Here is a 13,366-nt window from a genome sequence, read left to right as displayed (position 1 = left end):
AATGGAAAGAAGGAACAGCCACACTTGAGGACTACTGACACATATATAATCTGTCTTGGTCCATGCATGTCACATGCATGTAGGCCTATACAACGACCATGTCATGTCCTTAGCCATAGAATACAGATAATAATTTATCCAAGAAGAAATACCTCTGCATTGCAGACTGCAATGAGTATCACTTTGGATGGACACTGGAAAGTATTATTCTGGGAATTGGTCTATCTCTGGTCCTACACTGCCATCTAGTGTATATTCTCACAAGTTCTCCAACGGAATTTCATGTAAATGAGGATGATATGATTGACGTCTTTCCCTGACATTGTCTTTAACGACGTTGATTAATACTGGCAAAAATACATATAATGAAAGGTAGGCTATATATTACCTCCAAATAAAGGTAGGAAAATGTTATTTTTATTTAGAAAACATTTTAGTAAAAACATACCAAATATAATATCTTCAAGATGCTAGAGTGATACTCATTAATATTGTTATTCCAATCCCATTCCACATGCACTTCATCTTTTTGAGTGCAAGATCTAGGCCTACTCTCACTTTCGTGTCTTGCATGTTGGTTACCATGCCAACCCATATTCGGTTCGAGCTGCTCAAACTTGGAAGCAAACGCTAAATAAACACTGATACAAGTCGACGAAGCTAGCTATTTGCATATATTTTACATTCGACATGGCATCTTGCTTAGTGCCTGACTTTCCAGCTGTTCTGGTGGCTTTGGAGCATTTGGGCGAATTAGGTAAGAAAACAACAGGCGCCTCTCTTTCTTGCTACTGTTACACATGTCATGAGTGACTATAGCTAGCTAGCCCTACCTACCGTCAACGAAACGTATAGAGAAGCATCTGATAAACTGCTACTTTTCAGTGTTGACAACTCCTAAAGTTGTGAATGAGCGCAGACTTGATGCAACCCAGCCGATTACTTTGATTTGTAGTTGCCAAGTTGAATCATTTTAATGTTTCAAATAAGTACTGTATCAGATCTAAATTTACATCGCTAATAGCACAACTTGCCTGTTTGAACGTTTGCCTTGACATAGACAAGCAGCTGAGGAATGAGGGAGTTCCATTCAGTCCTGAGGCCAGTCATCACCTGAAAGAAATAGCTGCTGCCATCACTGAACTGGTAGGCATATGCCAATAGGGAAAGAGAAGATCGAACATCAGGTAGTCTAAATATTGTTACGACCAATATGATTGATTTAATAAATAGACTAGTAAACTAATCGATTATCTAAAATGGAATGTAAATCTATCCACTGGGCACACACTGGTTGAACCAACGCGGAATAGACGTTGAATTTACGTCTGTGCCCAGTGGGTAGGTAAATATAAAGTATATTATACTGAGCCATTTACTTTATGTTCGTATTCTTATCTATTCTTATTTTTTATTGCTGTTGCATTGTCGAGAAGGAACCTGCAAGTAAGCATTTCGTTGGACTGTATATACCATGTGTATCCTGTACATACAACTAATAAAACATTGAAATTAAATAAGTCCATAGAGACAATGGCCATAGAGGCCAGAAAACTTGCTTTACACACTCTTTTGAAAACCCTATTTTCTATAAATCAGGAGACTTCCAGAAGAGTAGTCCATGAACAACTGGAGGTAGAAACTATTGAAACAAGCAAACTCCGACATCAATACCAGAATATCCATGATGATGTTCAGAATGAGATATCAGGTAATTACTTATATAGCCCAATGATATGATTTCATAGAATACAACCCACTGGGCAAAACCTGGTTGGATCAATGTTGTTTCCACATCATTTCAACCCAAAATTGAAGTGTGATGATGTTGAATCAACGTGGAAAACTGACTGGAATTGGAAAGAAGTCATCAACGTAAGGGAATTTCATATTTTTTTCACCCAACTTTTAAACTATATCCAATGACATGGTGGAAATGTTTTGTGGATTTCACAATTAATTCACTTTAGTTAACAACTAAATGTAAATCAAAACTAAACATTGAACTGATGTCTGTGCCCAGTGGAAAGAAATTAATATTTATTTCTCTAGCCCTTTGGGGGCCCTAAGCGAGATGAGTTTTTTAGTGGCCCCAATCTTGAAAAATGTTGCAGTTCTAAAGTACATTTCCTGCAATTCTACACATTTTGCCATAGTGCTGAGAGAAAATGTTGAAATTTTATAAAAATATATCATGCAATTCTTCTCATTTTGCCATGAGTCAGCGAGAAAAGATTTGCAGTTTTACAGCTAATTTCCTGCCATTCTAACATTTTGCCATGACTTATGCCATGTTAATGATATCTGAGTGAGAGTGACTTACAAAATCAGTGGGGGCCCCCTGGACCTGTCGTTATTTGGACATTATTACTACCAGTTTAGATAGCTGGCAAGACTAACTTACCAATATAAAAATTGTTAGCTGACATGGCTAACTGAGTGACTGTCAGTGACTGACATAACAAGAGAATAATGTCAAACTTGCACCTTGAGTATTCTACTATTCTAACTCTCAACAGTAAGTTAAGACCCCGACTGAGTTCCTAAGCGACTGCTTATGTCGCTTATGCCTAGAGCGGCCTAGCTGCCTGGTCTTGTCTTAAAGCTAGAATGAAAAAGCTATCCAGTCATGTTTTCCTCACAGATATGTGTCATTGTCCCTTTCAGCTGGTGTTGCGGCTGCAAGAAATATAAATGCGGGTCAAATTACTCAACTCCAAGATGAACTGAACAGTATAGTGCTTGAAATAGAATTAATGGAGGAAAAACAGGAAGTCCTTGAAAAGCAAAATGCTATTCTTTAGTAAGTAATATAAGTCATGTTGAGCAATGTATAGGTGTAACAGATCATAACAAAATTGGCAACATTTCACATAACATCCATGATGTTATAACTTGTTATTACTTGTTTTGGAATCTTTTTCAGTCCTGAGAGAGAGTTGGTAAAAGGTGACCATGAAAATGTCATCAACCAATTAAACTACCAGCTGTCAGAGAAGGGCAAAAAACAGATTCTGCTCAATGAAACAATGAACGAGATCAAAGAAGGGAAAGCCAAGATCACAGATGTGGAGACCGCTAAAGTGGAGCTAGAGGAGGCCATGATTCAAGAGAGGAAGACGTTTGCTGAAACAAATGAGAATCTTCAGAGAGAGGTACGTCACAGTCACCTCTTATTATAGCTACATTTTAAATGTTTAAATGTTTGTTATTTAGCAGACACACAGGAGCAATTAGGTTTAAAAGTCCCTTGCTCAAGGGCACATCAGCAGATTTTTCACCTAATCGGCTCTTGGATACAAACCAGCGACTTTTTGGTTACTGGCCCAATGCCCCTAACCGCTACCTGCTTACAGTATCTAAGATACTATACCCTGCTGTGAGGCACCGTCTTAATCTTATCCTCCCCTGCTGGTATAGTGTGAGGAAGTCATCAATAACATACAGAACCAGAAGAAGAACAATGAGAAGAAACGCAGAGAGCTGGACATTTTTTTACCAGAACTGTTGGATAAGGAGGACAAAGTCACAGAGCAAAAAAAAGTAAGTGAACTGAAGTATTTCAGTCAAGTAGTAAATTAATTACATTTTCCACTAATGCTCTTCACTTGCTATAACTGCCTTTTTTATTAATTTATAGTATGATATAAACAGTGGTGTAAAGTAACTATGTAAAAATAGTACTACTTAAGTAGTTTTTGGTGAATCTGTTCTTTACTTAAAAATATATTTTTGACAACTTTTACTCCACTACATAACTAAAGAAAATATGTACTTTTCACTCCCACAAATTTTCCCTGGCACCCAAAAGTACTTGTGACATTTTGAATGCTTAGCAGGACAGTAAAATGGTCCAGTTCATGCCATTATCAAGAGGACACGTGGTCATCCCTACTGCCTCTGATCTGGCACTCACTAAACACAAATGCTTAGTTTTTAAATGATATCTAAGTGTTGGAGTGTGTCCCTGGCTCTCCGTTAATTCAAAAAACAAGAAAACCATACTGTCTGGTTTGCTTAATATTAGGAATTTTAAATGATTTATAGCATTTACTTTTACTTTTGATTCTTAAGTATATTTGAGTAATGATTTACATTTACTTTTGATACTTAAGTATATTTAAAACCAAATAGTTTAAGAATTTTACTCAAGTAGTACTTTACTGGGTTACTTTCACTTTTACTTCAGTCATTTTATATTAAGGTATCTTGACAATTGGTACTATCTCCACCACTGGATTTAAATACATATTTATAAATTGTGTTATTTCACACAACACTCTTCCTTCATTGCAGCACATTCTCCAGTTAGAGCAAAGTATAGCCAAACTGACAGCGTCTGAAATACAATACAAAGAGCAGCTGGCAGACGAGATCAACACATTTGAGGAACTTGTTCTTCAGAAGTAAGATTTGCATTCATTCAGGTACTGTATGTAGCGTAAGCATGGAGCATACATGGAATGCAAGGGATACTGTATGTTACATCATGTCTGCTTCCATCATTCCATCTTTTTCGACTCATTAACCATTGTTTCCACAGGGAATTTCATGTAAAGGAGTTGGATGAAGTGAGAATTGTATTTGAACTGAAAGTTCAGGCACTACAGGAAAAGATTGTAGAGGTGAGAGATAGTTAGATTTTTCCAAAGTGATGCTACTACTACAGTACAGCTCCAGGGCAACATGTTGCTTCATTCTCCTCTTCCCTCTCACTCTTCTCTTCTCTCTGTTGGTGTTGCTATGGTGGGAGGGATTATAAACACCTGCATGATGTCAGATGTGAGACATCGATTTCCTGCCATTGCCAGAGGCCTCAGCCCTGCTGTTCTGTAGTCAAATTGATATTTTTAGAAAGTATTCCTTCAAAGGCACTTTGTGCTAAGTCTGACCTTTAAGAGAGCCAGTTCACTGGAGTGTCCTCTGATGTGCTAGAGTTCACACAGTCCATCAAAGGGCATAGCAGCTGTGTCTGGCCATATGATCCGATGACAGGCTGACTGAACGTGAAGAAAATGCCCTTTGAATAGAATTACTCTCCTGGTTTCCGCTTGTAGAGGAGTTGGGGTGTTTGTATGTGTCTGGCAAAAGTCAGAATCATACACTATATATACAAAAGTATGTGGACATCCCTTCAAATTAGTGGATTTGGCTATTTCAGCCACACCCGTTGCTAACAGGTGAACAGAATCGAGCACACAGTCATGCAATCTCCATAAACAAACATTGGCAATAGAATGGCCTTACTGAAGAGCTCAGTGACTTTCAATATGGTACCGTCATTAAATGCCACCTTGCCAACAAGTCAGTTTGTCAAATTTATGCCCTGCTAGAGATGCCTCGATCAGCTGTAAGTGCTGTTATTGTGAAGTGGAAACATCTAAGAGCAACAACGGCTCAGCCACGAAGTGGTAGGCTATACAAGCTCACAGAATGGGACCACAAGTGCTGAAGTGCGTAGCACGTACAAATCATCTTTCCTCGGTTGTAACACTCACTACCTAGTTTCAAACTGCTTCTGGAAGCAACGTCAGTACAAGAACTGTTCGTACGCTGCCCATGAAATGGGTTTCCATGGCCGAGCAGCTGCACACAAGCCTAAGATCACCATGCGCAATGCCAAGCGTCGGCTGGAGTGGTGTAAAGCTCGCCACCATTGGACTGTAGTGGAAATGTGGAAATGCATTCTCTGGAGTGATGAATCACACGTCACTATCTGGCAGTCCGACGGGCGAATCTTGGTTTGGCGGATGCCAGGAGAACGCTACCTTCCCCTATTCATAGTGCCAACTGTAAAGTTTGGTGGAGGAATAATGGTCTGGGGTTGTTTTTCATGGTTTGGGCTAGGCTCCTTAGTTCCAGTGAAGGGAAATCTTAACGCTACAGTATACAATGACATTCTAGACGATTCTATGATTCCAATTTTGTGGCAACAGTTTGGGGAAGGCCCTTTCCTGTTTCAGCATGACAATGCCCCCGTGCGCAAATGAGGTCCATACACAAATGGTTTGTTGAGATCGGTGTGGAAGAACATGACTGGCCTGCACAGAGCCCTGACCTCAACCCCATTGAACACCTTTGGGATGAAATGAAACGCCGACCTCACTAATGCTCGTGGCTATATGGAAGCAAGTCCCCGCAGCAATGTTCCAATATCGAGTGGAAAGCCTTCCCAGAGGAGTGGAGGCTGTTATAGTAGCAAAGGGGGGACCAACTCCATATTAATGCCCATGATTTAGGAATGATATGTTGGACGATCAGGTGTCCACATACTTTTGGCCATGTTGTTTATGTGAAACAAATTTATGATGCTGAGGGTTGGCTTTGACTTCAGGTAGTACCTCCCCGTTTCAAAATGTTTACTCGCTACTGAACACCCCCCTGGGATGATATGCAGGGCTGGGGTGGTCTGGGGGAGCCAGTATTGGTTGATTGTAGAGCAGGGTTCCCCAAGTGTTCTGAGCGACAACAATTTATTTTTATTTTTATTGTTTGACATAAAATACTGTAAAATCACCAGCAAATCAGCTCCAAGGGATTTTCATTTTGGAAATCTGTTTGAAACTATTCCTACGCATAATAGAGAGATATATGTGATCGTATACAAATGTAAGCAAGGTTGAAAGTTGTGTTTTAGTCAAATATATCTGTTTGGGCTACTTGCGGTCAATTTGCAGTCTACAAATTATTTGTAATTATGTTCCGGCCCCCTAGTTGATGATCTCTGTTGTAGAGGATTCTCATGCATTATAGATAGGCGCTGTGTAGATGGGCTCTGTTCTGTTATGTGTGCAGGTGGATGGTGAGATGGAGGAGGGCCAGATAGTGAATGCCATCCGCCTGGAGTCTATTGCTAAGATGTCTGACAGATTTAAAGCTCAAAGGAAAGAGGAGGACGACGTCATGGCTGAACACCTCAATGTCTCAAGACGGTATTCCATCTATACCTCTTTGCATCCTACATCTACGAAGAATCAAGTCAACCTGCAACACTGCTTTCCCTTTACTTTGGCTGACAGTCATTTTTACTTACATTTTATCAGTGGTGTAAAAAGTACCCAACTGTCATACTTGAGTAAAAGTAAAGATAATTGAATAGAAAATGACTCAAGTAAAAGTAAAAGTCACCCAGTGAACTTCTACTTGAGTAAAAGTCAAAAAGTATTTGGTTTAAAATATACTTAAGTATCAAAAGTAAAAGTATAAATAATTTCAAATTCCTTATATTAAGCAAACCAGATGGCACCATTTTCTTGTTTTTTTAATTCATGGAAGGCCAGGGGCACACTCCAACACTCAGACATCATTTACAAACAAAGCATGTCGGTTTAGTGAGTCCACCAGATCAGAGGCAGTAGGGATGATCAGGGATGTTCGGTTGATAAGTGGGTGAAGTTGACTTTTTTCCTGTCCTGCTAAGCATTCAAAATGTAACGAGTACTTTTGGGTGTCAAGGAAAATGTATGGAGTAAAAAGTACAATATTTTCTTAAGGAATGTAGTGAAGTAAAAGTAAAAGTAGTCAAAAATATAAATACTAAAGTACAGATACCCCAAAGAACTACTTAAGTAGTACTTTAGAGTATATTTACTTAAGTACTTTACACCACTGCATTTTATCATCTGTTTGTATGTTTGTTTGATTGATTTTCAGCTTAGAAAAGTCCAGACTTAGACTTGAGGAGCGCGTTGCATCGATCGCTAAACATAAAATAGAGATCAGAGAAATGGATGAAGAGATCAAACAACTCCATGAAACCAATATGTAAGTAATATGGTCCATTTTATCATATTAGTCTATAATCACTACGAGTTTTGACACTTTTGTGTAGTATCAAAGTAACTTATTTCACTAAGGACAGCATTAACCATCTGACCAAGTTTGAAATATAATGAATAAAAAGTCTAAATAATTATCTTGCAAACTACAGAGCTTTTATCTCATTGTTTAGTTATGTACTAAAAATAAAGTAAATGTCATGCAGAATTGTCAGAATAGTTGCTTACCTAGTTAGCATTTTGTTTCTCATAGAGTTAATGCAGACCTGTTTGAAAGAAATGTGGATGAACTGCATGGACAGCTCAATAAAGAAAAGAAGAACATGTAAGCAACAAATAGTATCTCTTCATTTCATTACAGACTTGGACTTTCTCTTCATAAATTGGGTTATTTGATACAGTCTACGGTTTTTACTTTTTCTTTTCAGAGCAATCTTTGAAGTTGAAAAAGAAGAACTGTGCCAGTCTCTGGAGAATCTAAAAAAAGATCAAGTACAGCATGTGAAAGAGGTCAACTCTAATATTGGTTTAACCAGGAGGAGATATGAGGAACTGCTTGAAGAGGTTCGCTTATTTTTCCTTAATTCTTCAGGAATCTATTGAGATAGCACATGCACTTTATATTTGTTTTATTAATTTATATTTCATAAACATTTAAATCAGGAGAAGAAACTCAGAGACCATGTATTCATGGGCGCGTTGATTGAACTTCTCAGTAACAAGATTGTTAAGGCAGAGGAGGGGAATGAACAGATTACCATTTCCTACAATGCCGAGATCCAACAGTTCATCGTAAGTATATTTATATATATTTACATTTTACATCTAACTCAGCTAGCGGACATTAGTAAGCCTCATCACACATACAAGCTGTTGAGAAAAATGTATTTAATGTCTTCTTCTTCTGTGAAATTAGACTGAAGCGGAGTCAGTGACACAGAGCCGACTGGAGAAGGAGGAGGACCTGAAGGGTAAAGAGTCTATCTTGGAGGAGGCGGAGGCCCAGTTTGATATTGACCAGTCCAGGCACCAAAAACTAAAAAACCATACCTCAGGTACTGACCCAATAATCTGCTAATATATCTATAATAACAACTATAATAACACAGAGACGCACGCGTACAAAGCTCTCCCCCGCCCACCATAATTCTATCCTCCTGATTCCTTCTTACAAGCAAAAACTAAAGCAGGAAGTAACAGTGACTCGCTCAATACGGAAGTGGTCAGATGACGCAGATGCTAAACTACAGGACTATTTTGCTAGCACAGATCAAATCAAATTGTATTGGTCAGATACACATGCGGATGTTATTGCGAGTGTACTGTAGTGAAATGCTTGTGCTTCTAGTTCCGACAGTGCAGCTACCTAATACACACAAATCTAAGTAAAGGGATGGAATAAGAATATACATATAAATATATGGATGAACGATGACCGAGCAGCATAGGCAAGATGCAATAGATGGTATAAAATACAGTATATACATATGAGATGAGTAATGCAAGATATGTAAACATTATTAAAGTGCCATTATTAAAGTGACTAGTGATCCATTTATTAAAGTGGTCAATGATTTCAAGTCTGTATGTAGGCAGCAGCCTCTCTGTGTTAGTGATGGTTGTTTAACAGTCTGATGGCCTTGAGATAGAAGCTATTTTTCAGTCTCTCGGTCCCAGCTTTGATCCCCCTGTACTGACTTCACCTTCTGGATGATAGCGGGTTGAACAGGCAGTGGCTCGGGTGGTTGTTGTGAATGTTGACCTGTTTAGACTTCAATATGTTCCGGGACTCATCCGATGGCATTGAGGAGTATACCACATCAGTCACCGGCTTCATCAATAAGTGCATCGATGACGTTGTCCCCACAGTGACCGTATGTACACCAACCAAAAGCCATGGATTACAGGTAACATCCGCACTGAGCTAAAGGGTAGAGCTGCTGCTTTCAAGGAGCAGGACTATAACCCGGACGCTTATACGAAATCCCGCTATGCCCTCAGACGAACCATCAAACAGGCAAAGAGTGAATACAGGACAAATATTGAATCCTACTATACCTGCTCCAACGCTCGTCGGATGTGGCAGGGCTTGCAAACTATTACGGACTACAAAGGGAAGGCCAGCCTTGAGCTGCCCAGTGACACAAGCCTATCAGACGAGTTAAATGACTTCTATCCGCGCTTCGAGGCAAGCAACACTGATGCATGCATGAGAGCACCAGCTGTTCTGGACGACTGTGTGATCACGCTCACCGTAGCTGATGTGAGTAAGACCTTTAAACAGGCCGCAGGGCCAGGCGGATTACCAGGACGTGTACTGCGAACATGCGCTGACCAAGTGGCAAGTGTCTTCATTAATATTTTCAACCTGCCCTTGGCTGAGTCTGTAATACCTACATGTTTCAAGCAGACCACCATAGTCCCTGTGCCCAAGAACACCAAGGTAACCTGCCTAAATGACTACTGACCCGTAGCACTCACATCTGTGGCCATGAAGTGCTTTGAAAGGCTGGTCATGGCTTACATCAACACCATCATCCCAGAAACCCTGACCCACTCTAATTTGCATACCGACCCAACAGATCTACAGATGACGCAATCGGTATTGCACTCAACAACACCCTTTTCCACCTGGACAAAAGGAACACCTACGTGAGAATGCTGTTCGTTGACTACAGCTCAGCGTTCAACACCATAGTGCCCTCAAAGCTCATCATTAAGCTAAGGACCCTGGGACTAAACACACTGATCCTCAACACAGGGGCCCCCCGGGGGTGCGTGCTTAGTCCCCTCCTGTACTCCCTGTTCAACCATGACTGCGTGGCCAAGCACGACTCCAACACCATCATTAAGTTTGCAGATGACACAACAGTTATAGGCCTGATCACCGACAACGATGAGACAACCTATAGGGAGGAGGTCAGAGACCTGGCAGTGTGGTGCCAGGCCAACAACCTCTCCCTCAACGTGATCAAGACAAAGGAGATGATCGTGGACTACAGGAAAAGGAGGGCTGAGCACGCCCCCATTCTCATTGACTGGGCTGTAGTGGAGCAGGTTGATAGCTTCAAGTTCCTTGGTGTCCACATCACCAACAAACTATCATGGTCCAAACACACCAAGACAGTTGTGAAGAGGGCACGACAATGGCTATTCCCCCTCAGGAGACTGAAAAGATTTGGCATGGGTCCTCAGATCCTCAAAAAGTTCTACAGCTGCACCATCAAAAGCATCCTGACCGGTTACATCACCGCCTGGTATTGCAACTGCTCGACCTCCGACCACAAAGCGCAACAGAGGGTAGTGCGTACGGCCCAGTACATCACTGGGGCCAAGCTTCCTGCCATCCAGGACCTCTATACCAGGCGGTGTCAGAGGAAGGCCCTTGCCAATGACTCCGGCCAACCTAGTCATAGACTGTTCTCAATGCTACTGCACGGCAAGCGGTACTGGAGCGCCAAGTCTAATTCCAAAAGGCTTCTTAAAGCTTCAACTCCAAGCCATAAGGCTGCTGAACAGTAATGATGGACTGTTGTTTCTCTTTTCTTATTTGAGCTATTCTTGCCATAATATGGACTTGGTCTTTTACTAAATGGGGCTATCTTCTGTATACCACCCCTACCTTGGCACAACACAACTGATTGGCTCAAACTCATTAAGAAGGAAAGAAATTCCAGAAATTAACTTTTAACAAGACACACCTGTTAATTGAAATGCATTCCAGGTGACTACCTCATGAAGCTAGTTGGGAGAATGCCAAGAGTGTGCAAAGCTGTCATCAAGGCAAAGGGTGGCTACTTTGAAGAATCTCAAATATAAAATATATTTTGATTTGTTTAACACTTTTTTGGTTACTACACATGATTCCAAATATGTTATTTAATAGTTTTGATGTCTTCACTATTATAATACAATATAGAAAATAGAAAAAAATTAAGAAAAACCCTTGAATGAGTAGGTGTGTCCAAACGTTTGACTGGTACTGTACATATTGCCTCGATTTCCTCGACTAAGCTGTACCCCCGCACATTGACTCGGTACCGGTACCCCCTGTATATAGCCTCGTTATTGTTATTTGATTGTTGCGCTTTTATTTTTTACTTTAGTTTATTTCAAAAATATTATTTTTCTTAAAACTGCATTGGTGGTAAAGTGCTTGTAAGTAAACATTTCACGGTAAGGCCTACACCTGTTGTATTCGGCGCATGTGACAAATACAATTTGATTTGATTTAGTCAACAATATCAAGTAGACATACACAAATATGCAGATATCTCAAAGAATGTGCTCACTATAACCTTAGAAATCATGTAGTGCAGCATTTTATAATTACTTAAATGATTTTCCCCACCAGAGTTAAAGAGTAAGAACAATCATCTGGAGCTCTTCATCCAGGATATGAAAGAGAGCACTAGTACTCTTCTCAAACCAAAGGTGAGTTTCATAACAAAAACATTCAGTATGTACATCTTGGTTACCACACACTCTAAAAGGCAAGCTGTGAAGTGTAATAGCATTGAAACAGTCTGCTTGTAACTGACTGACAGGAGGACATGAAGAGGAGTCTAGAGGGTTTGCGTGAGAAACACATGGAGCTGCTGACGTCTCACGCTGCAGACATCATCGCCACGGAGAAGAGCATCTATGACAAAGGGATGATGCTGGAGCAGGTCAATATGGAGAACAGCAGACTACATGTGGTAAGAGACATGAGTCACTCACAATGGCCCTCCATACTGAACTACACCACTCACTCACCTACCAAGCAAAAACTTAATGTAAACATTGTTTTTCAGTGTATTGAACAAATGAAGGAGGACATATGGAACACCAGGAAAGACCAGGAAAGACACACAAAGGAGATTGGGTGGCTGAAAGAGGAGGTTCATTCTCTATTTGGTGAGCATCAGCCGCGCTCAATGACTCCAACTATTGTAAAACGTTGTGCATAATATTTAGTTCAGTCTATCAGGTTTCAATATCATCATAACTTATAAACGCATCTTCCCCTAGAGAGCCTGTTTGATGCTTGGGCAGAGGACACTGTGGTGACTGAGGTAAGGATTCTTAAACCATGGCTGGTCAGTCCAGCAGCTTACTGTACATACGCCATTTAATATTTTACAACTGATGTTAACTTATAGCCTGACCACTTGCTGACAGACAACCGTGTACATGACCAGATTTCTCTGGTTAACGTATTTTGACAAATCCACAGTGCAGGACTTGAGTGATTTGTAAGTCAATAGTAAACTGTCATGAAGAGACCACACTAAATCATCCATGACTCATTCAACAATTCAGGAATCTTCAGAGAGAGACCACAAGATTCTGGAGGCTATCTACAGACTCATGACCAAGATCCACGACAGGAAGTTCCAACTGGGGGATATCAACAGTAGACTAGAGGAGGAACTGAAGGGCATAAGTTCCCTGTTGGCCAGTACTAAATCAAACATTGCACTTAAAGAACAGGGCAACTAGCGACATCAAGAAGGATTACATCAACACAATTGTTGTGTTATAAAAAAAACTCAGCACAAATGAAAGTCATATGAGATGAAAGTAGATGAGTACTCACACTTGTG

The 13,366-nt window shown here is 40.3% G+C and overlaps 1 protein-coding gene across 1 annotated transcript; it reads left to right on the top strand.

The window, feature by feature from the left end:
- Positions 1–602: 602 nt before the first annotated feature.
- On the top strand, positions 603–13,336 carry ccdc175 (coiled-coil domain containing 175). The gene is made up of 19 exons (XM_071382278.1): positions 603–757; positions 1,061–1,146; positions 1,600–1,711; positions 2,668–2,803; positions 2,927–3,155; positions 3,421–3,543; positions 4,297–4,406; positions 4,544–4,625; positions 6,796–6,932; positions 7,654–7,764; positions 8,032–8,103; positions 8,207–8,342; positions 8,442–8,570; positions 8,695–8,833; positions 12,133–12,212; positions 12,326–12,478; positions 12,575–12,677; positions 12,792–12,835; positions 13,083–13,336. Exons 1-19 carry the CDS (start codon positions 691–693, stop codon positions 13,260–13,262), a joined length of 2,229 nt encoding a protein of 742 aa, XP_071238379.1. The 5' UTR covers positions 603–690; the 3' UTR covers positions 13,263–13,336.
- The last annotated feature ends 30 nt before the right edge of the window (positions 13,337–13,366 follow it).

This window comes from Salvelinus alpinus, chromosome 34 (assembly GCF_045679555.1).
Source record: "Salvelinus alpinus chromosome 34, SLU_Salpinus.1, whole genome shotgun sequence".
NCBI lineage: Eukaryota > Metazoa > Chordata > Actinopteri > Salmoniformes > Salmonidae > Salvelinus > Salvelinus alpinus.
This window is presented reverse-complemented; position numbering and strand designations above follow the sequence as displayed.

What these genes read in the sequence shown, in the direction of transcription:
- ccdc175 (XM_071382278.1), top strand. Translation starts at nt 691, where the DNA reads ATGGCATCTTGCTTAGTGCCTGACTTTCCAGCTGTTCTGGTGGCTTTG. An exon ending in CTGCTGCCATCACTGAACTG is followed by an intron (nt 1,147 to 1,599) that starts GTAGGCATATGC and finishes TCTATAAATCAG; the next exon opens with GAGACTTCCAGAAGAGTAGT. An exon ending in GTACTCTTCTCAAACCAAAG is followed by an intron (nt 12,213 to 12,325) that starts GTGAGTTTCATA and finishes ACTGACTGACAG; the next exon opens with GAGGACATGAAGAGGAGTCT.